Here is a 20,135-nt window from a genome sequence, read left to right on the forward strand (position 1 = left end):
AATTAGGTGGTCAGCGTTCCCCAGGGGTTGATCCTAAGCAGCTGGCTGCAGAGCTGCAGAAGGTGTCACAGCAACAAGGCCCTGGCATGACTGGGACTGGACCAGGGGGGTTAGGAGTCCTCTCTGCCCTGGAGCGTTCTGCCCTTCTCCACTCTGGTCCCGGGTCAGCTGCCTCCAGTGGGGTCCCAAGCCCAGGCCAGCCTGCATCTCCTGCTATCAACAAAAAACAGCGACACAAGGTAGCTGGTTATGTTCTTAGCACATTGTCTTATTTTAGACAGCTATGGGTCATTTTAACTGTGGAAGGAAACATTATAAAACATACAGCTCTTCCATTTGTCAGAGGTTAAGATGTGAAATAAATCTGGCTTTATATAATTAAAAAATTTTATGATTCTGTTTAACAGCAGTCACCAGAGCCTTGAATGACCTATCATGCAGCCTTAGCTTTTTCAATCAAACACCAGTAAAAGGAAGGTAGATGTGGAGGTCACGGGGACTGTGTTCATCAGAGAGTGACAGGATAATTATGGTGGAACAAGATTATAGAGCAGCACAGTTCTTGAACTTTCGAAAAAGTCATTCCATGAAGATGATGATGATGTGAGCAAAATATGAAGAAGTGGCAACATGACAAATAGTGGAAGTTTGTTTGGATTTCATTTAATGCATAGGCGAATAATATCATTCATGCTAATTCACCCTGCTGAAAAAAAAAGATTAAGTCTTTCTTAATGTTTAAAAATTCACAAGGGGATTTGTCAAATAAATTACACTGTTCACTTCCAATTTCTCCCAGGCTCGTTAATTGAGTCTAAAAAAAAATCAACATTTTCTTTACACAGACAGCAGATCCATTACTTAAGTACAGTTTAAAGCTTTTTTCCATGGCTTCAGTCTAAGTTTTGCATGACTTTTCAATAAAATGCCTACAACCCTTGTCAGTTTTTTAATTTTTTCATTCGTTTTAGGCAACGGATGAGACAAAGGCACGATATCCCATCACTGGTGAAATTCAGGTAGAAGTATATTTTACAAAATGATTAAAAAAAAAAAATTAAAAAAAAAAGTTTATGTATCTCATGGAGACTCTTCTATATCATTTTTTTCCTCATAGCTCCAAATCAACTATGACAGAAACTTAGGAAATCTGATCGTCCATGTCCTGCAGGCCAGAAACCTGGCCCCCCGGGAGCACGACGGTTACTCTGACCCTTTTGTGAAGGTCTACCTTTTACCTGGCAGAGGGTGAGCTTGAAATTCTTTTCCCATGTTCAGTGATGCCTTTTTTGTCTACCCTGTTATATTTATTGCTGTGTTGTGCAACACTGACTAATTATTTAAGTTTTTCTAGGAGACAGCACAAAAGAAGATATGAGACTATCATTTGCTCTTTTGTCTTTCTAATTCAATTTGGATTCAATCATTTATTCCAAGTTTGAAAGACCCACTCCAGTTAAAATCATGATTTTGGTGTTTTTAACATATTCTTGTGGCATTTTCCCATGATGGAGGACATATATAAGAAAAATTAAGATTAAAACTCTGAGGCAGGGTTGGTGTTTTGGTGGTTGTAAGCTAGCAGGAAAAGCAAAAGGATGATGGGAAATGAGGGCAGGCTTACTCCATGCCAACAGTCCTGCCCTAAACTCAGAGGGGGAATTTTATAATGAACTCCTACTGACCACTCTGCAGATATTTTGTTCTAGAAAACGACACAGGTCTTTTGACTTTACCAGAAATTTCATTATCATAAGCTGAAAGATCACTTGGAACGCTTTTACATTAGATCAGGAGATGATTGGAGTGGGACTTTAACACAGACTTGTGAAAGACAAAGACATTCTAAATGGTGACTTGTGACAGCAGCTATATGTGTGAAAACTCTCTCAGTTTGTCCAGCTTTTGCTCGACAAAGTGCTTTTTCATTCTTGCTGATGCTTCCGACTTCCTCCTCTTACCTCTGTCTGTTGCACCTCCCAAGAGACTGAATAGCTCAAGAGTAGATCGATGTTGGCTTTATCTGTGCTGTAACCATATCTGCTCTTAGATAATGATGCCATCAGGTCTGTTTATGAGGTTAAAAAACCCTCCTAACTCGTTTGCAGTACTGGCTCCAACACGAAAGAGAACACCTCTGGTGTTTTGCTTTGTCATTTCACAGCTATTTTTAAAGGTGTTTGCCTGACTTTAGCAGAGCAGTGCTGACCCACTTTCAAAAATAATTAAGAAGCATTGTTCGCCTTTTCTTGGTCTTGTTTCACATCTATCATTTGTGCACAAAGCAAGTGCAGCCTTCCCAGAACACTGATTGCCTTGGCTCTCTATCCTTTGTTGTCTTTCCTTTGAGCTTACCAAATTGTTTCTGACAGTTTTTTTTTTATCTTTGTGTGTTCTTTGCTTTTCTTGTTTGTGATATCTGCGTTCCTCTTCTGGACTCCCTCAGCCAAGTCATGGTAGTCCAGAATGCAAGGTAGTGTGTGGCTTTCAGTTGGTGTTTTTTTTTGTCTGTTTTTTTGGTAAACAATGTCTCCAATGTCATTTTACATCCTTTTGTTGTGACCTTTGTTGTTTGTCCAAATTCTATTTTTTATTTTTGCATTTTTTAAAGCGTTTTTATCCCAATTTCTCTCCATGCTTCTAGCTATTATAACTGCCTAGCCACTACATCTGAATACATTTTGCAGCTAATGGAAATTTTTAGTAAACATGCATAAAAATTAAACAGCTCATTTCGATTTAAACTATCTTTCCATCAAGACTTTGGCCGTTTCACACATCTTTTCTGTCCATTTACTATCGCACTTTGCTAATGTTTGAATAAAGCAAGTGTTTGTGTTTTCAAAAGATAATTTACAGTTCTTCACTCTGAATCTCATAAATTATCAGTGCCGATAACAAAAGACGGACCAAGTATGCTCAGAAGACTGTGAACCCTGAATGGAACCAGACTGTTATCTACAAAAACATTCATTTGGAGCAGGTATTGTTGAAAAACAAGCACTGTGCACAATTATGCACCACAAACACACACAACCTTCCTCTGAAGTGTGTTAGTGCTTTCTCTGTGAGCCAGTTTGGACCATCTGCGTCACATCGCATGTGTCCTGCTATAATGTCGTCATCACGCCTAGAGGCAGCTTTAGGAGTCTCCATAATATGCCTGCATCCCTTCTCTCAAGACTCAGTTTGACAACAATTTTTGTCTTTTGCACAACCTCATTAGCCTAACTGCCAGTTATTTTTGTAAAGGGAAGAATAAGCATGTATACACAATCATGCATTTTTACATATCAATCATTGAAGTAAATGTCACATCTAAGAATTTAAATGAAAAGGGCTAACATGACACATCTGGTAAAATGTTTTTATGTTTTTTATTGGAACAAAATAGAGTAGTTTTCATTCATTTTATATAGTTATAGAGTTGTACATGCATAAACACAGAAGACAAGATCAGCATTTTTTCTTCGCCCCAGCTAAAGAAAAAGACTCTGGAGGTGACTGTGTGGGACTACGACAGATCTTCCTCCAACGACTTTCTTGGAGAAGTGAGTGCCGCTTCTTTAAGGCATCCCATTAAACTCCATTTGCTCTCCTTTGGTAGATTCTCTTTCAGTATCATCTTGTTCAAACTTTTTCCAATGTCTCTTTGTGTGTCAATACTAGGTTCTGATCGACTTGTCAAACACAGCTCAGCTGGACAACACACCCCGCTGGTTGCCTCTGAAGGAGCAGAGTGAAAGCATTGAACACAGCAGAGCCTACCATGCCACTCAAGCTCCACCAGGCTCTGGTGCAGGTCAGGGACACAGCCAAGGCCATTCGTCAGGGTCTGGGCAGGGGCATGGAGTGGGAGAGGGTCAAACTATGGGGCAGGGAGACGGGATTTACGACTCACCCAAAAATTCTGTAATCAAGAGTAGAAGCCATGGAATCTTCCCTGACCCGGCCAAAGGTACTGAACCATTTACATCTTTTTTTTTACTTTTTTTTAAACATCTCTACAGTTTTTTTTAACGTTTGCATATCATTTTTTTACCTGACTACTTTAACTGGGATGTTAATAATAAAACTGGACAGGATTCATTATTATGTCCTTACTCATCATCTGCCACATTAGAAAAATTTTGTCTGCCTCGAAGCATAAAATATTAAACACGCTAATACTAATGGGAATTTCTTTTCATCGAATGCTTACTTCAAAGCAATTATAACAGCCTGTTTCATCTTTATCCAGACATGCAAATGATGCCTTTGGAAAAGTCACACAGCAGCCCAGGCAGCTCCAAGTCTTCCTCTGATGGTCAGCTGCGCTCCCATGGCCCCTCCCGGAGCCAAAGCAAGAGCAGTGTCACTCAGGCCCACCTCGAGGATGCTGGGATAGCTATTGCTGCCGCAGAAGCTGCGGTGCAGCAGTCCCGCCTGCAACCAAGTAAATCCTTCCCCTACCCGTGACACGCTTCCTGTGACATGCCTCCTTCTGCCCCTGCATGCAAAGCTTTGTTGGGACAGTTTGATGGCAACCTGATCTTTACAGCATTACCCAAATCAATTTCTTTTTTCTTTTTTGCTATCTGCTCGTCTCATCTTACTTTTCTACATTTACGCAGACATTTTCTGAACAGCAGAGATAAATTGTCCATGTAAATAAAAACAGAAGACACATAAATGGGGAAAATATTTATCATTAAATCCTGATATTTTTTGGAGCTTTTATCTAATTTTTTGGGGTGTTAAATATTAACAGAACCAAATTTCTTAGACATTTAATATAGTAGAGGGAATATGTTTTTGATACCTTTCTGATTTTTTAGGTTTGCCTACTTAAAACAAAATTGACAGTCTGTCATCTTTAATGGTAGGTTCATTTGAACAGTGAGAGATAGAAAATTACAAAGATCATCAAAAAATCACATCTAAAAATTGTATATAAAGTATTTGCATTTCATTGAGTGAAATAAGTATTAATAATCTCTTGCTGGAAAGACTCAGTACTTTGTGGCAAAAAACCCTCACTATCAAGCACAGAAATCAGACTTCTAGGTGAACAAGTTTCTGCAGGAGAAAGTTTGCTCCACTGTTCTGTGCAAATGATTTCTAAATCATCAGGTTTTGGTGGCATTCGCTTAGCAACTCTAAGCTTCACTTCTATTCATAAGTTTTTTTATGGGATTTAGGGCCGGAAACTGGCTGGGCCACTCTATGTCTTTGATATATGCTTCTTCTCCAGCCATTTCTTGGTGTCCTTGGCTGTATGTTTTGGGTCATTATACTGTTGGAAGACCCTTTCACGACCCATTTTAAAAGCTTCCTGGAGGAAGGAAGTAGATTTTCACTCAGGATTTGATGGTACATGGCTCCGTTCATCCTCCCATCCACATGATGAAGTATCCCTGTGCAACAAAACACATTCACAAAATCAGTAGGGATCCAATACTTATTTTCCCCACTGTAAATTATAACACATAATTTACATTGTCAATAAAAAACAACATTAGCTTTAAATTTCGGTTGTTCCAGCTTTAAGAAAAAACATTGTCATTTTAGTCCAAAGATGTCTGTGTATATTCTATTTTTTTAGGAAGATTTCATCAAAGTAGTCGGTAAAAAAGCAGTCAACTGGATTTGGCTTATCTTTTATTATAAATTATCTCTCAATTATCCTCAATTCCCCAGATTAAGCAAAAACAAACCAAGTACTTTTGACAGCTTTTTTCCCACTACCTTGATTCTAATGTATTTTACTATAACAGAAGAGTATAATTATATGTAATAATGTGAAAATCTAAACATTTACTTTCACGTAGGCTAAATTATAGCTACATAACCTCTTTGTTTTTGCAAGGTGCATGCATGTGCCAGTCCCAAGCATCTGGTTTCTACAAAACCCCAGTGTGAAAACCTCAAACCCCTGCATAGAAACCAAGTTGGGATGGCAATCCCTTTGATGTCTTAATGTATGTCTTATTATGTGAACACAGTTTAAAGTACTAAATCATGTTAATGCATAAACCCCCAGTGTGATGCTCTCAAAGTGAAAAAGTACCTTTTTGAGATTTGTCAGCTCAGAGATGAAGCTGCTGAAGCATGCAGTTGCAGACCTTGCTACTGTCTCTAGCCCTTCACTATTTTATGGCACTACAGTTTTGCTGTGTGTGCATGTGTGTCATAACAATGAACCCCTTAAAAAGATTGAAAAAAAATCACACAAAAATAGAGACACCAGCACACACAACTATGGCACATGACCTTCCTGTCCCGCCAAGTCTTTTCCCCATTCCCCTCACCTTAAACAAAGGGGGCACAAATGTGAGACTGAATTGATCAAACAAGGAAAAAGAAACAAGCAAGAGGTTTCAAAAGTCATCAGGAGGCTCACTCTGCATTCACCCGCCCAATGAGAGTGAATCGTGAGAAGAGCAGACGTGGCAAGGGAAGGTGAGGCAACACAGGAAAAAATAAATTGTTTTAAAAACCTACAATATGTGCCACATATGAAATATGGATACTTTAAAATATAAATAAAAAAAACATAAATTAAACAATCTGAATAACGGTATGTAACTACATAAAACTGTTGGAATAAATAGAAATTGATAATGAATTGGATAATGTCTGGCTGACAAAAAATGTGTGCAAAAACATTGAGAAGTGTAACTCTTGGTAATATGAATGCAATAATTATTATTATTTGTTTGTTGTTGAAATACTTGAGTCATAAAATGTGTTTGAAACACAATCGTTTTCATTTTGCGTAAGTGTACCAGCAGCCAGACTACGAGGAAAACAAATGATGCAGGAAAAGCGTCAGTATTTTATAATACACTGTGTTGTCAAACGCAAACACTTACTGTCATCTGCAGTGACAAACAGCTTTGAGATTCTCATTGTAATCTGAGAGGACAGATAGTGTTTGCTGGGGTGTGAAGTGTTTTATCTTATATGATGCTTTAGAGTGGCAAATTCTTATCAGGAAAAAAGGCTCTGGGTTTCTAGATAGACAGATTGGTCTACAGATATCATCAGAATCCCACTGAGTCTTACCACCTACAGGACCAGGACACCGGCTGGGTGACGTCTCAGGATCAGTGGTACTGTCCGCTCCAAGTCTTGTAGGAGACACCTATGGAGATTTGGATGGGGATGAAGAGGCAGGCACCGGGGTGGACAGTGCCATTTTTCAAGTGCCACACATGTAAGACCATATTTGGACATTTGCTTTGGCATAGTAATCATGACTAAAGCGGTTCTAATTGCATTTGTTTTTACAGTGGCAAAACCATTCCCAACGGTACAGACAAAAACCAACAAATCACTCCAGAAAATGAAGGCAAGCTTCAAATTTCTTTCTTGGTTTTAAGTCTCCCCCTGCTGCATTATTCTTGCTATTGCAAAGTATTTTCTTTTCTCCAAATGCCACTTTTAACCCTTGTGCTATCCTAGGCACTTTAACATTGGGAGTTGGGTCATCTAGACCCACTAGACAGTGCGCTGAACCTTTTTTCTTCAATGATTTGTGATCTTCACTGGTGTCCATGGATTACATGAAATATTTCCACCTTTATCCACCTTTGTCATGGTAGGAAGAACACGTCAATGTAAGGGTGGGGTCATCTAAGATAGCACAAGGGTTAAGGTGTTTGACCATGATGTCATGCAAACATTTAGAAAAGTTATTTACATCAATGATTAATAAAAAAAAAAAAAAAAAAAAAAAAAACTTTGTTTTAATCAGCTCAAGCTGATTAGAAACTCTAATGAGAAACTCTAATTTCTTTTAATTCTACTGTTTTCAACAACCCTGATTATTTTATTCAGTCCTAAATATACCCAGCAGCAGACGTCTTATGCTACATACACACCGGGCATGGGATGCACGTTCAAGAACGTGAGAAATGTGCATTCATGAATTCGCTTTTAGCAAATTTTGATTCAGGATTTTTCTTTCACAGCTCTATTCTGATTGGTGTCTTAAAATTCTATTCGGGTAAAAACAACAATTTAAAATTTCTCCTTCAAGATCAAATTTGAAATAGTTGGTATACATCACTACCAAATCTGAGTCTCTGGTCAAAGTTCAACTAGTTTAAATTTCAACACGTGCGCTCAATGGCTGAACGTTTTGTAAGTAGAGCCTGAAAACAGGTTTAAAAACTTGTGTAGTGACTCGTGAACACGACAGTTTTGAACGCAGAAGACTAAAACGCTCAAATATGGGCATTTACATAGATTTTTCGTTGAAAGTGTTAGCTTGAACGTACATTTCTGAGCCTGGTTTGAACGTAGCATAAGACTTTCCTTCTTTATTGGGCTCCTCTGAAAGTTTGCCTTAAACAGTCTTTTATTTTGAAATTATGTAGCTGAGCTATGCTGGGGACCTTAAAATATTTGAATACAAATTTTTCACTGATATGATCTTTTACTTTTTTGTTCTGTTAGGTGGTAAAACACAAGTGATGGGGGAAATCAAAGTTGCTCTCAAGAAAGAGGTGAAGACAGAAGGGGACCAACTTGTCTTGGAGATCCTTCAATGCAGAAACATAACTTACAAGTTTAAAAGTCCGGATCACCTGCCAGGTTTGGAAATAACCTAAATGCCTCTAAATCCACTCTCAAGTGTACTTTCAGATATGTTTACTTCATTATCAGGAACGGTTTTATTGACATTTCCTATGTACCTGTGCAGACTTATATGTGAAGTTGTATGTGGTGAACGTGGCCACTCAAAAGAGGATCATTAAGAAGAAGACAAGAGTTTGTCGACATGACAGGGAGCCATCCTTCAATGAGACCTTTAGATTTCCTCTCAATCCAACCGGACATGCCATACAGGTTTGTCTTTGTTCTGATAAACATTCAATCCCTTTCAGCGGGAGACTTTGTTGGTACCCACTTCATAATTTGGGGGGGACATACTGATACACAATATTCCGAATGAATTATTTCATTTTGTTATTTATTTGTTGTGTTGTTATTTACTATTTATGCTATAAATGATTGCATTCAGGGTCTTGATCAAATTTAATAAGCAAAATGGGATAAAACTAAAATTGTAAGCATTTTTTAGGAGCGAAAAACAAAAACAAAACAAAAAATCAAAAAGCAGATTGAATCAGTCAATCCTTTTGGAAACTACACATTTTAAAACTTGATTTTAAATATTTAATAAAGCACTTTTAAACAGATGATACAGGTAGAATGACAAAACTATTTGGTTATGGTCAGCTCCCAATCCATACTCTACTACAGGGTCTCTGTCGCATTTCTTAATTTAACATTTAGCTTTTTTTTTTTTACTATTCATGAATGGAGGTACATAATTGGGGAGTGAAAATGGAGTAAATTGGGATTATCCAATGGTAAAAAAATATATCATTCATAGTATTTTAAAATTAGATTAGTTGAGTTTAAACAACCCTGTAAACCATGTTAAATTTTTACATGGTTGTTAAAGTCCCTGTATGACTTTTTTTTTTAAATAAAATGTTCCCAGTGGTGCTTTAATTATGATTACGAAGTTTTTAACCAAAATCCCAAAATCTAAATGTCTTAAAAAAACATATTTCATGTTAATCTAAACCCTCTGTTGCCAAAATCTACTCTACGTGGGCTTGTCCATTGGCGCTCAGCTGACAGCTCCACTGTTGATCCCTCCTTTCTGCAGCATGAACGACACCGACTTGACAGTCTCAGAAACGGTGGAAATTGTTGAATTACCTTGCATGGCAAATGCAATGAAATGCCAGAAAGAAAGTGACAATTCGGACATAAATTTCCAAATACATGCACCCAGTGCTGACCTTTTTTCTTGGCTGCACAGATGCAGAGAAAGGGTTTAGTTTAAGATCACGGTTAAGCTGCGCTCATACTCATCACGATTCGTGCGGGAGAGGCGGTCAGTTTCAATGTTAGGTCAATGGTAGAGACGCGATCAGAGGTCCTTTGAGCGGCGGGTGCGGCGCAAAGGTCCGGCTACTGTTGGGCAAAGGTGGCTACACCCTGGACAGTCTGTTGCAGGGGCCATGGAGCTGGAGCGATCCCCGTCACTATGTTGGCTCCCGGGAGGCAAGCTGCCAGCCAAAGACCCGCTACGGGATGAGGAGCCAAGCTGCTTGCACCTCCTAAACATAATGATAGTTTTCTTATTTTCATCGAGGCAATAATATAAAAAGGTCCCCTGATTTTATTGTTTTTATTTTTACCCACTCTGGTTAATGCGGGACAGCATGCTTTCAAACTCAGTCAGTCTTTTGTATTTGATGAAAATAACAAGAACAATCCATGTTTTCTATGTACTTTCAGCTTTTCCTGGTGTCAAATGGTGGGAAGTTTGTGAAGAAAACCTTGATTGGAGAAGCTTACATCTGGCTTGACAAGGTGGACATGAGGAAGAGAGTGGTCAGCTGGCACAAGCTGTTTGTCAGTTCCACTCAAACCAACCCTTGAGCTCCAACACCAGACGGAGGTTGCAGAGTGGATGACGGTGAAAGCAGACACAGGAAATTTTATCACGATGGCATTGCAATTGCATGACTCCAACACTGCCAGCACACAGCAACCTCTTACCACATATCCACTTTGTATCGACTTTGCTCGGATGTCAACATGCAAACACCAAGGAAAGTGATGACAGATGTGATGATTCTGTTTCCTATAGTGGCTCTAATTCCACCAAACATTATTGTTTTGATGCTGCATGACCGATCTAACATATCTGTGAAGGAAAAATGGAAAAATAAGAAACAAAAGTCAATCACTTATGTATGTAACCCATACAAGAAGCACTGTTGTGATTTTTGTGGACATCAGTGGTCTTGGTATATTTAAGCATAATGAAAACGAAGAAGAATTTTTGTATTATAGTTTTGTTTCTTTTGAAGTATTATGGGAAAAAATGGCAGAACTCAGCCAGTCTTAGCAAAGAAATAAAGATTAAATGTACAGCGCTGACTGTAGATATCCCACGTGGAGATAACAGAGCATATCAATGAACTGTACAGTGTGATATTTATATAGAATAAAAAGAAATGAGATGCAAAATATATCTAGATACAATATAGAGTATAGGACTTGTCAATAGATTATATAGTAGAAGATATGGAAAATGTTATTGAGGCTGTGGATGGTGCACCGACAATCCAGAAAACGATGGGATTAGCAGTCCTTCTATCTGTGTAGTGTATGTGGACCTATGTGAGTTCAAGGTTGGTCATAATCATGTCCAATTGCTCCTTTGTCTTTTTCGATCACACCAATCCTCCCTCTCAATGAGCAAAAATGAACATTCAGAGACAGATGAGTATGAGTAAATGTGGGGGATTACAAGAATGAACAGCAACTTGTGTAGAGAAACCCAAAGCACATGCTGTGTTGAATGTCCAGAATGACAAACAGTCACATCATCAACATGTTCAAAGCCAGGTGTTTCTTTATGTGGGGCCCTTTGTGTTATGGCATTGTTGCTGAAAGCATGTAACTCTCAGAAGTCGTTTCAAAACCATGTGTAGTCCCGCAGCTGTTGTCGGTGTGACAGCCCTGCTGTCTGTGTGTTAGTGTTGCCCTCTGGTCTCTGTTTTACCTGGAAAAACTTTCAAAAGCTAAATAAGAAAAAAAAAAGTTATGGTTCCTCTATGTTTCTAACTGTGCTGTGAAATGCTAGATGATTTTGTGTCACTTATTCCCGTAAAACACAGGGGACCAGCATCCATCACTGCCCGTCACCCAGATTTTCTCTCAGGCTCGCTCGGGATTCAGGAGAAGACACGGGTCCAAGTGCTCGTCATGACATGTACACAGAAGAAATATTACTTCGACTCATTGCTTGAAGTTTTGCCACCATGCATACAAAATAAAAAAAGGAACTTTCAAAACAACTTTCGGCATTTCAGAGGGCTTGACATATCTTTATTTTACAAAAAAAATAATAAATAACAAGAGCAAGATGTCATTTATAACTTAGATCAATCCAACAGAACAAAAAAGTGAGCAGCAGAATGGATCATTTTTTAAAGTTTTCGTATAAAATCTACATGTAAGAGAATCATTATTTTAATGTGCCATCCTTTGTCAATTTAGAGTTCTTATTTTACTTTATTCAATGTAATTTTGTTTCACCTTTTACCCCAGATTTATTCTTTTGTAGTTAATTTATGCAACATATGAATTTGAATGCATGGTGTCATTGAAACTTTGAATTAAAAATGTAGACATATTGTCTTAAAATTCGTACCATAGACGTTTATCTTTTATTTGTACCATTGAGAAATAAAAACATACTAATATATATTATTTTTTTAATTTATTTCAATATTTATATATATATATATATATATATATATATATATATATATATATATATATATATATATATATATACATATATATCAATGATGATCTTGTGCACTTTATTATGATGTTTACTTTGTTCTCTTATTTTTTTAACTTGTCACCGAATGTGTTTTATGATTCTGCACAGAAATGAACTGAGTCATGGAGTATGTTGTGGCAAAATAAAAACAAAAAATTCCAGCATGCATTTTGCATCCATGTGGCGAAAAAAGTACATAAACAAATATACATATATATATAAATATATATAAATCTGTTGGGGGTTCCTTAATTTGATGCACAATCTTTGGGAAGTGATCCTTAGGTGTACGTTAGAGTCTGTGCACACTAATTAGGACTTGTCCATGTTCCATGTTCAGTCATGAATGGTTAAGCCCTCATGTTTCATAAGGCTTCCCTTGTGTTTAGGTCAGCTGTTGTCTGTATTTGTGGGATCACTCATTCGTTGTTGTATCGAGGGGTGAGAATGTGGCTCAAGTTGTCTAACATGTACATAAATTGTTTATTTTCTACAATGATCGAATGTTTATATTGTCTACGGTTTGAGCATGTGAGTGTTGGAGTTTAAAGAAAATCACTAAAAAGCTTGTAGCTGTAAAGCAAAGTGAGAGTGTAGTTAAATGAGGGAGGTGAGTGTAATCAAGATATGCACTGTCAGCCAATGACACATTCACCAAACTACTGAAAAACCACAAAGGGAGGTGAGAAAAATAATTTGATTCAATTTGATTAGTTGTCTGAAACTTTCTGTTCTGTATGTTGCATGTTTGTTGATGGTTTGTCTGTATATTTTGACCCCCAAAAAAAAGATGTTTAAAAAGAGATGGACTGTATAAATTTATCTGTATGCTGAGTTTAAAGGAAAATGCTTGTAAAAGTGTCTTGTTTTTCACTCCATGTAAAAAAGAACACATGTAATGATTTGGTTTTGTGGTTGTACACAGGATGTGTTGAGATATGCAAAATTTTGCTGTAAAAGAAAATCAGCATTTCCTCTAAGTCAAAATAATAAATATTAAAAAAGAGCTATCGAACATATTAGGATGTGTTCTGTTGTTTACTTGAATGATCAATATGTTTATTAGTGAAAATGGAGGCAAATTATCCAAATTAAAAATTACACATTTTTGTCTTTCAATACATAATAACATCCATCTTTTCTAAATCTACATTAAAGGTATTGATAGTTTTGCACCAACCTCTGACACAGTCCATCTCACACATCCACCACAGGTGTGGATCCTCATGAACATGTGTTCCAAAAAAAAGAAAAAGAAACATCTTTTTTTTCCTTTAAAAATTGCATATTTAGGTTATCTTGTGGTTAAAATATTTGATCAAATTGGATGAAATTGTTGTGACTGCTACTTTTTTGATTGCAGAGACCCCTCCTGGGCAAAACACAGTCTTTGATTTCCAGACGAGATTAACCTGCTTCCAACTGATCACCTAAATGGTTGAGAAAGAGCACAAAGACTGTTACTTATGGTAGTAAACAATACAAGTTAGGGCTGTATAGCTTATGGACTGCTCAGGCTGGAACACTTATGTCTGGTTTGAAGACTCTCACTTACTACTTACACTAGTCAGATTTTCACATTACCAACCAGTAAGCATCACGACTGCTTGTTACATATTACGTGTGTGTGTTTTTTGAACTACAAATATTCTAAAATAGAATTTTATTTTACTTTTAATGGTCACTTTTGATAGCTACCGTCCTGTAGCCAAATTTGCAATAAATACATTGAAACACCATCCCTTAAAGCCGACAGATCTACTATTTTCCTTACATAAATATGACTTTTCTCTTTCTTTTTTTTTAAATATTGCAATCAAAATATTTGACTTTTTAACTGGTTTGGTGTTGACTAAAACCTAGATTTTCCTTATTGTGTCAGATTCAAACCCAAACACCTAACAATTGTGTGATACCATTTTACAAGCACCAGGGGGCAGTTTTCTACAATTTCAAAACTGCTTTTACTGAACAGTGCATCCAATATTTCACCACTTGTGCTTGCAGACAGGAACTTGGCCACCCTCACCTTTATTTTGTACATTTTTCAAGCTAATTTTAGAATAGAAAAATGTTAAAATACACAAAAAGAACATTTTATATATGTTAAACAGACACCTACACTACCTACAATAATTCTATTTTTATTATTGTCATTTTTCAGTATGAAAAGACATTAAAAAATGCTACTAAATCTTAATTGTATGCTGTAATCCCACTTGCCTGTTGTCTGGACATTTTCTGTCGAATATTTCATTTTATTCCAGGAAGAATAGGTTAGTGGCCCACATATATACTCATGCATCTTCATGCTGCAACCAATTTTTAATGTAAAAAATAAAAACATATATATGAATGAGAGTGCCAGTGGACATTGCCTCTTGTTCCTTCCCTGTTACAATGTGTTCCTCTTCTCCCATTCTGAGTTCTCGCCTTTCTTTCTCCTCTCCTTCCCCATCCCATCAGCAGGTGATTCTGTTCTTGCGCTGGGGGAAATGATTGTGGGAAAGGTGTAGTGAGTAAAAAATGCAGACTGGGTGATATGACCGGCAGAGAGGGGATGCGAATTGAGGAAATCCTAATGAGGAGATGGGGGGGGGGGTATAGTACTGTGCAGACAGAACACTGGAAATAGGTGGGGAGACGGAAAAAAAAGAATGGGAGGAAAGGAGGAGGGTAGGGTGAGAGGACAAGACAGAGATGGTGTGTGGTTGCCAAGCAACAATTGATAACCAAATCCCCAAGCATCCTGCTTGTGCTGCCCTACCCCTCCAGCCAGTCCTATATTAGACACATTAACACACAAAGTCACAGCAGGTTTTTTGTTAGTAAGACTATTTGATTATATCCATTATTTGATATGTTGATCTCCTGCAGTTCAAACAGCAGCTATACAAAATCCCCCCCTTTATTGTGCATCCTCTTTTATGATGCTGGGATGCAGCAGGCAGTCACCAACTCAGTCTCATAAAAACAGGTTTGATGGATGGAGTTGCAATTTCTCAGCCTCACAATGTTTTTTCTTTTACCCACTATAAGTATAAGACTTTAGACTTTCTTTGTGAGATCAATACATCCGTCACTCCTCAGGTCCCTCTCATGTGGGACACTGTCTGTGTGTCTCATTCCATTAGTGCAGGGAGTGGCACAGACTGTAATCAAAGCCAGAGAATTCTCCCCTTTTTTCTACAGGTCTTGGCTCTGAAATGTTGCAAAGCATTTTAAAAAGGAAAATATGTATTCAGCCTGCATTTGCCTGTGTGAGTGGCAGGCAGACTCTCCTTGTAGCAGGTGTCTCTTTGCAGGGAAGCAACATTTGGAACTCCAAATATGGGATTGTGTTGGATGACTTGCAAGCGGTCATATTTATTTGAAGTATACCAGCAGAAGTACCTTCATCAAAGAACCAGTCTGCATTGAAATAAGGGACATTGTTTCCTTTCATTCTTTTCATCTTCATTTTTTTTTTCCACTTCCCTGTCTGCTGTTAGCAGAGGGGGGCAGCTGGGGAGGGTTAGATGGAGACTGAAATATCCAGCTCCAGTACCTGTTAGAGCGCTGGATGGTCGACTGATCAGATTAGAGGTGTCAGGGCTCGTTAATCTGCGAGGCAGCGACAGACAGCCGCTTCATTCAGCGACGGAGCAGATTGGAGGCTGACGCACGTCGGGGAATTTCCCCCCGTTTTCTACAATGGATCCCTTCAGGGCGCGAGCCTGGGCTCTCCTGCTTGTGTTGTGGCCGGGCGGCTGTTTGGCATCGCAGTTTCCGGCACAGCTCATGTAAGTGGAGCCTTTGTAATCCTTTTGCGCGCACTTTGCGGATTAGGGAGCTCCTTCTTTTTCTTTTCTTCTTCTTTTTTTTTTTTTTTAGAGGGAAATGCGGGCTGTTTGAATGTGACACTGCGAGGGTGTGAGAGTCAGGCTGGCAGTTGGTTTCATTCATGCAGAGATGGTTGTGTTTTTGGTGATAAACGCGACTGTCTCGATCTGCCTGAATTTGGACCTTCAATAATCTCATTAAGCACTTTTCTGTGGTTATCGTCACGCTAAACCCACCAGCTTGTCATTGAAGTTTGTCAGGAGTTAATGGGAGTGTCAAATATAAATTTTAATTAATTTAATTTTTATTTATTGATTTAAAAATGTTAAACTAAAGGAAAATCGAGAAATTATTCTTTTTTCATTTATTTAATGTCCAGTTTAGCATTAATATTATAAACAATAACTAAAATAACAAAAAAAATACTTCAGGATCCAACTGATTAATTACAACAAAATTAATTTTGAGCGATACATTTTCATGAAAGATTGTGTCACTACGCACACACACGCACACACACAAACCTTTTATACGCCTAAAATGCATACAAACATTAGTACATAATTTGTATGTTAATATTTGTATCATTGTCAATTTCTTTTATTTATTTATTTTTTATCTTAGTGCATTTTTCTTCTTCTTAGTCCATAAACAAATAACATTTTATTTATTTATTTTAAATTGTTACTTCAAATGAGACATTGTCTATAATGGAAAGAGAGAAAAAAAATTTGTATTTGTATTTATTTATTTAAGGGACAATGCATACAACAAACAGTGTAGAATACTCTAAAAGTAATGAGACACTGTAAATATGCAGGATTGTAGCCTAGGCTAATTTCCATCCTCTGTCTGTTCTGACCATGGCCAGTCTCCTAGAGACTAAAAATAAAATGAGTAAAGCAAAGTAAAAATGTACATATATAGCGTAAAATTGCATTAAAAAAATGACATAAAATTAACATAACTCGGATAACATTTAAAACAGTTTCAAATGCATAGTTCCCCAAATATACATCAATAAAATCGCCAAAATCAGAACAATACTATGACAACTGTGACCACTTTTTTTCACCCCCCAATGGTTTATTTTTACTTTTGTTAGCAAACAGTTTTCTTGCATTGTCCCTAAAATTAGCGATGAGTGCAAGTTTGGTTTTCCAGCTGCCAAGATCTTAATTGTTTTGAGAAAGATGGAAGTGTGGAGAGCTGTCGAATGCTTTCTGGGATTGTGTTCCAGGTTTGAGAGGCTCGAAAGGAGAAAACAGTCTGTCCAAAGCTGCTTTTTCTGGAAGGAATGATGCAGTTGCCTATAAAATAGTGGAAGTAATAGTAATAGTAAGTAAAATAACACCTTTCTTTTTAGAATCATAAAGATGAGAACTCTAAATGATGGACACAATTTGTGAAAATATACCTTTTTTTTATTTTGATCAATTTATTATATCTATTTATTCAGTTTGTTGAATTAAAAGTGTCTCATTTTTGTAAACCTTGAATCACTAATACTATTTTATTTTACTCATATCGGAATTTAATAAGATTACCAGTGAACAGCATAATGACCTATAAATGTTTTAAATGTAAGTTGATTATAGTTGGAAAAAAACGTTCCTGACAGGGTATGTATTAAGAAAATAAAATAATGTTTTTTTATAGACAGCTGAAACATCCCAAAAGAAACAGAAACTGGCTTCTCAAATTTATGAGTTTTTTCTCGAGTGTAATGGAATGTTGGGCTTCCAATTTGGCATCAGCATGCCTCAGATCATCTGGACCACCTTCTGTTTTTGTGTCAATAATAAGGTACTGTTAGAGTGTAGTTTTATAGAACAGAAACACAGACTGGAGTGCGTTCACTACAGTTTTTACTGTATCTGTCTTTCTCTGTCTTCTACTATCTCTCTACATCTATTTCCACTCTCATTTGCTCTGCCTGTGTCTGCAAAACAATGTAGGGCAATGTCTGACCCAATTGCCATCTGTAGGTGCATTTATGTCTGTGTGTGTGTACGTGTTTGTGCGTGTGTGTGTGCGTGTATGTGTGTGTTTAAATATCCAGCATTGTACCACAGGCTGCTGTAATCAATGCCCAGCAACCGGAGCAGAAAAAAAATCTTGCTACCTCAGCTCAACTGCACTGACTTCTTTTTTGTTTTTATCATCTTTTTTAAAATTACAGTTTTATTCAAAACACTAGAAGCCCATATTTTCACATCTGCTGCCAATTTGAAAAAAGAAGAGAAAATCAAGATAAAATGTATGATTATGATGATGACTTTATGAGCCAGGAGGTGCAGAGAGCCGGTTTGACATTATGGCTTCACAATGCATTTTTTGTTTTGACTACAATATTAAGTAGAATCAAATATTTATGCTTTTTTTTAGCAATCCAAAGAAACAAAGAACGATAACAACTGAAGGGATGCTTAACTCATGATGCTTTTTGGGGACATTTCACTTGACAGTGAGACTATTGTCATAGTTTGTCCATACAAAAACAAAGAATAAAACTTGTATACAAATTAAGATTTGCTAAATCAGTGAAAAAAAACAAATAGCATATTTTTAAAATCCTCTTTTCAAGGACATAATTTGCAGATACTCTGTCATGATTTAGAGCTACTTTCACACTGTCCTCTGCAACCTATGTTCAAGTGGCCACTTCCATTAAAAGTCTATGTTAACATGTGTACATGCGTGTTTCAGGCCCCAGCATTCAAAACTCTCATGCTCACTTGTAGCCACGCAAGTTTCTACAACTGTTTTTTGGCTTCACATACAGAACGTGTGGCCACATGCGTTAAAATTTAAACCTGATTGAACTTTGACCAATCAGGGAGTCAGATTTGGTAGAGACATATAGATAGCATCTGTTTTTATTCCCGGAAGTGCCAACTCATTGAAAATTTATCCTGGAGGAGAAATTAATAATTGTGGTTTATGTCCGGACAGAATTTTATGACAACACCTCATTTATATATCGGAATAGAGCTTTGAAAGAAAAAGCCTGGAGCGAGATTCGCAAGATTTGCATTGCTTTGACATTTTGCACCTAGACTCCTCCAACTGTTGGTGCTGCACATGCTTAACAGAGTATCAATTAGTCAAAATATAAAACTTAGGAGAAGGCCTCTTTACCCTGAATATCAGGTTTGTGGTAAACCCAAACTTCACCTGTTTTTGGTAGATCAAGAGAGAAAGACAAGACCAGGGGAAGGGGAGGCTATCTGATAGAAAAACAATATCAGAGAGAACTCTCTGCAATACTGTCTTGAAATATTCTTTAAAATAAAAAAGATATGATTTGAATATATCAGGGTTTAACTAATTGTACATTGCCTTTGAAATTACCCTACTCAATTCAGAGTTTTGCTTTGTGCCTGAAAATCATACACAAATCTCAAACCTTATCCCATTTTAATAGCTGAATCCAAGCAGACACACTTCATGCTAATACTCAGGGCTGCACAGTTGTGTAGTAGTTAGCACTCTTGCTGCCCAGTGAGAAGGGCCCTGGTTCAAATTCCAGCCAGGGGTTTCCTGTGTGGAGTTTGCATGTTCTCCTGACCCCATGCACACAAAGATTTTCTCCAGGCGCGTCAGCTTCCTCCTACAGTTCAAAAACATGCTTCTGGAGATTCTGAATTTCCCCTATGTGTAATTGTGTGCCCCTCCACCAAACTGGCAACTTATCCAGGGTGAACACTGCCTTCATATAACACTAGTTTTGTTAAATAGCAATCCAGTGATGGATTCCACAACTTAAATACAGAATATTGCAGGTTTTTTTTTTTAATTAAAGGCCTTGAAAAAAAATTAAAATTGGCACCGGATCAGTGCAGATGTCACCCATGAGCCCAACAGGACAGGCTATATCTGTTCCTGTCAACACTTACACACATCACCAGTTAGTACATTCACATTTTCCAATGATCAGCAA

General features: G+C 37.4%; 2 protein-coding genes across 6 annotated transcripts in view; both read left to right on the forward strand.

The window, feature by feature from the left end:
- Window positions 1-13,389, forward strand: part of pclob (piccolo presynaptic cytomatrix protein b) — a 58,915-nt gene extending 45,526 nt beyond the window's left edge. For 3 of the 5 annotated variants that reach the window (XM_011476204.4, XM_011476206.4, XM_023955901.2), the window contains 13 exons: window positions 7-239; window positions 972-1,019; window positions 1,118-1,248; window positions 2,447-2,473; window positions 2,890-2,983; window positions 3,480-3,551; window positions 3,670-3,958; window positions 4,241-4,435; window positions 7,057-7,198; window positions 7,275-7,333; window positions 8,443-8,580; window positions 8,690-8,835; window positions 10,306-13,389. In XM_011476204.4, coding sequence (XP_011474506.2) covers window positions 7-239; window positions 972-1,019; window positions 1,118-1,248; window positions 2,447-2,473; window positions 2,890-2,983; window positions 3,480-3,551; window positions 3,670-3,958; window positions 4,241-4,435; window positions 7,057-7,198; window positions 7,275-7,333; window positions 8,443-8,580; window positions 8,690-8,835; window positions 10,306-10,449 — 1,718 coding nt within the window. In that variant the 3' untranslated portion in view covers window positions 10,450-13,389. The remainder of the gene's footprint in view (window positions 1-6; window positions 240-971; window positions 1,020-1,117; window positions 1,249-2,446; window positions 2,474-2,889; window positions 2,984-3,479; window positions 3,552-3,669; window positions 3,959-4,240; window positions 4,436-7,056; window positions 7,199-7,274; window positions 7,334-8,442; window positions 8,581-8,689; window positions 8,836-10,305) is intronic. The other 2 variants (XM_011476207.4, XM_078949370.1) reach the window with 1 other exon arrangement.
- A 2,232-nt stretch (window positions 13,390-15,621) lies between these two features.
- LOC101164397 (voltage-dependent calcium channel subunit alpha-2/delta-1) overlaps window positions 15,622-20,135 on the forward strand; it is a 63,557-nt gene continuing 59,043 nt past the window's right edge. Inside the window, exon 1 of the mRNA XM_078949372.1 lies at window positions 15,622-16,152. Within this exon, the coding sequence (XP_078805498.1) occupies window positions 16,064-16,152 (89 nt within the window). The 5' untranslated portion in view covers window positions 15,622-16,063. The remainder of the gene's footprint in view (window positions 16,153-20,135) is intronic.

Source organism: Oryzias latipes, chromosome 6 (genome assembly GCF_053564925.1).
Source record: "Oryzias latipes strain Hd-rR chromosome 6, Olatipes_Hd-rR_3.1".
NCBI lineage: Eukaryota > Metazoa > Chordata > Actinopteri > Beloniformes > Adrianichthyidae > Oryzias > Oryzias latipes.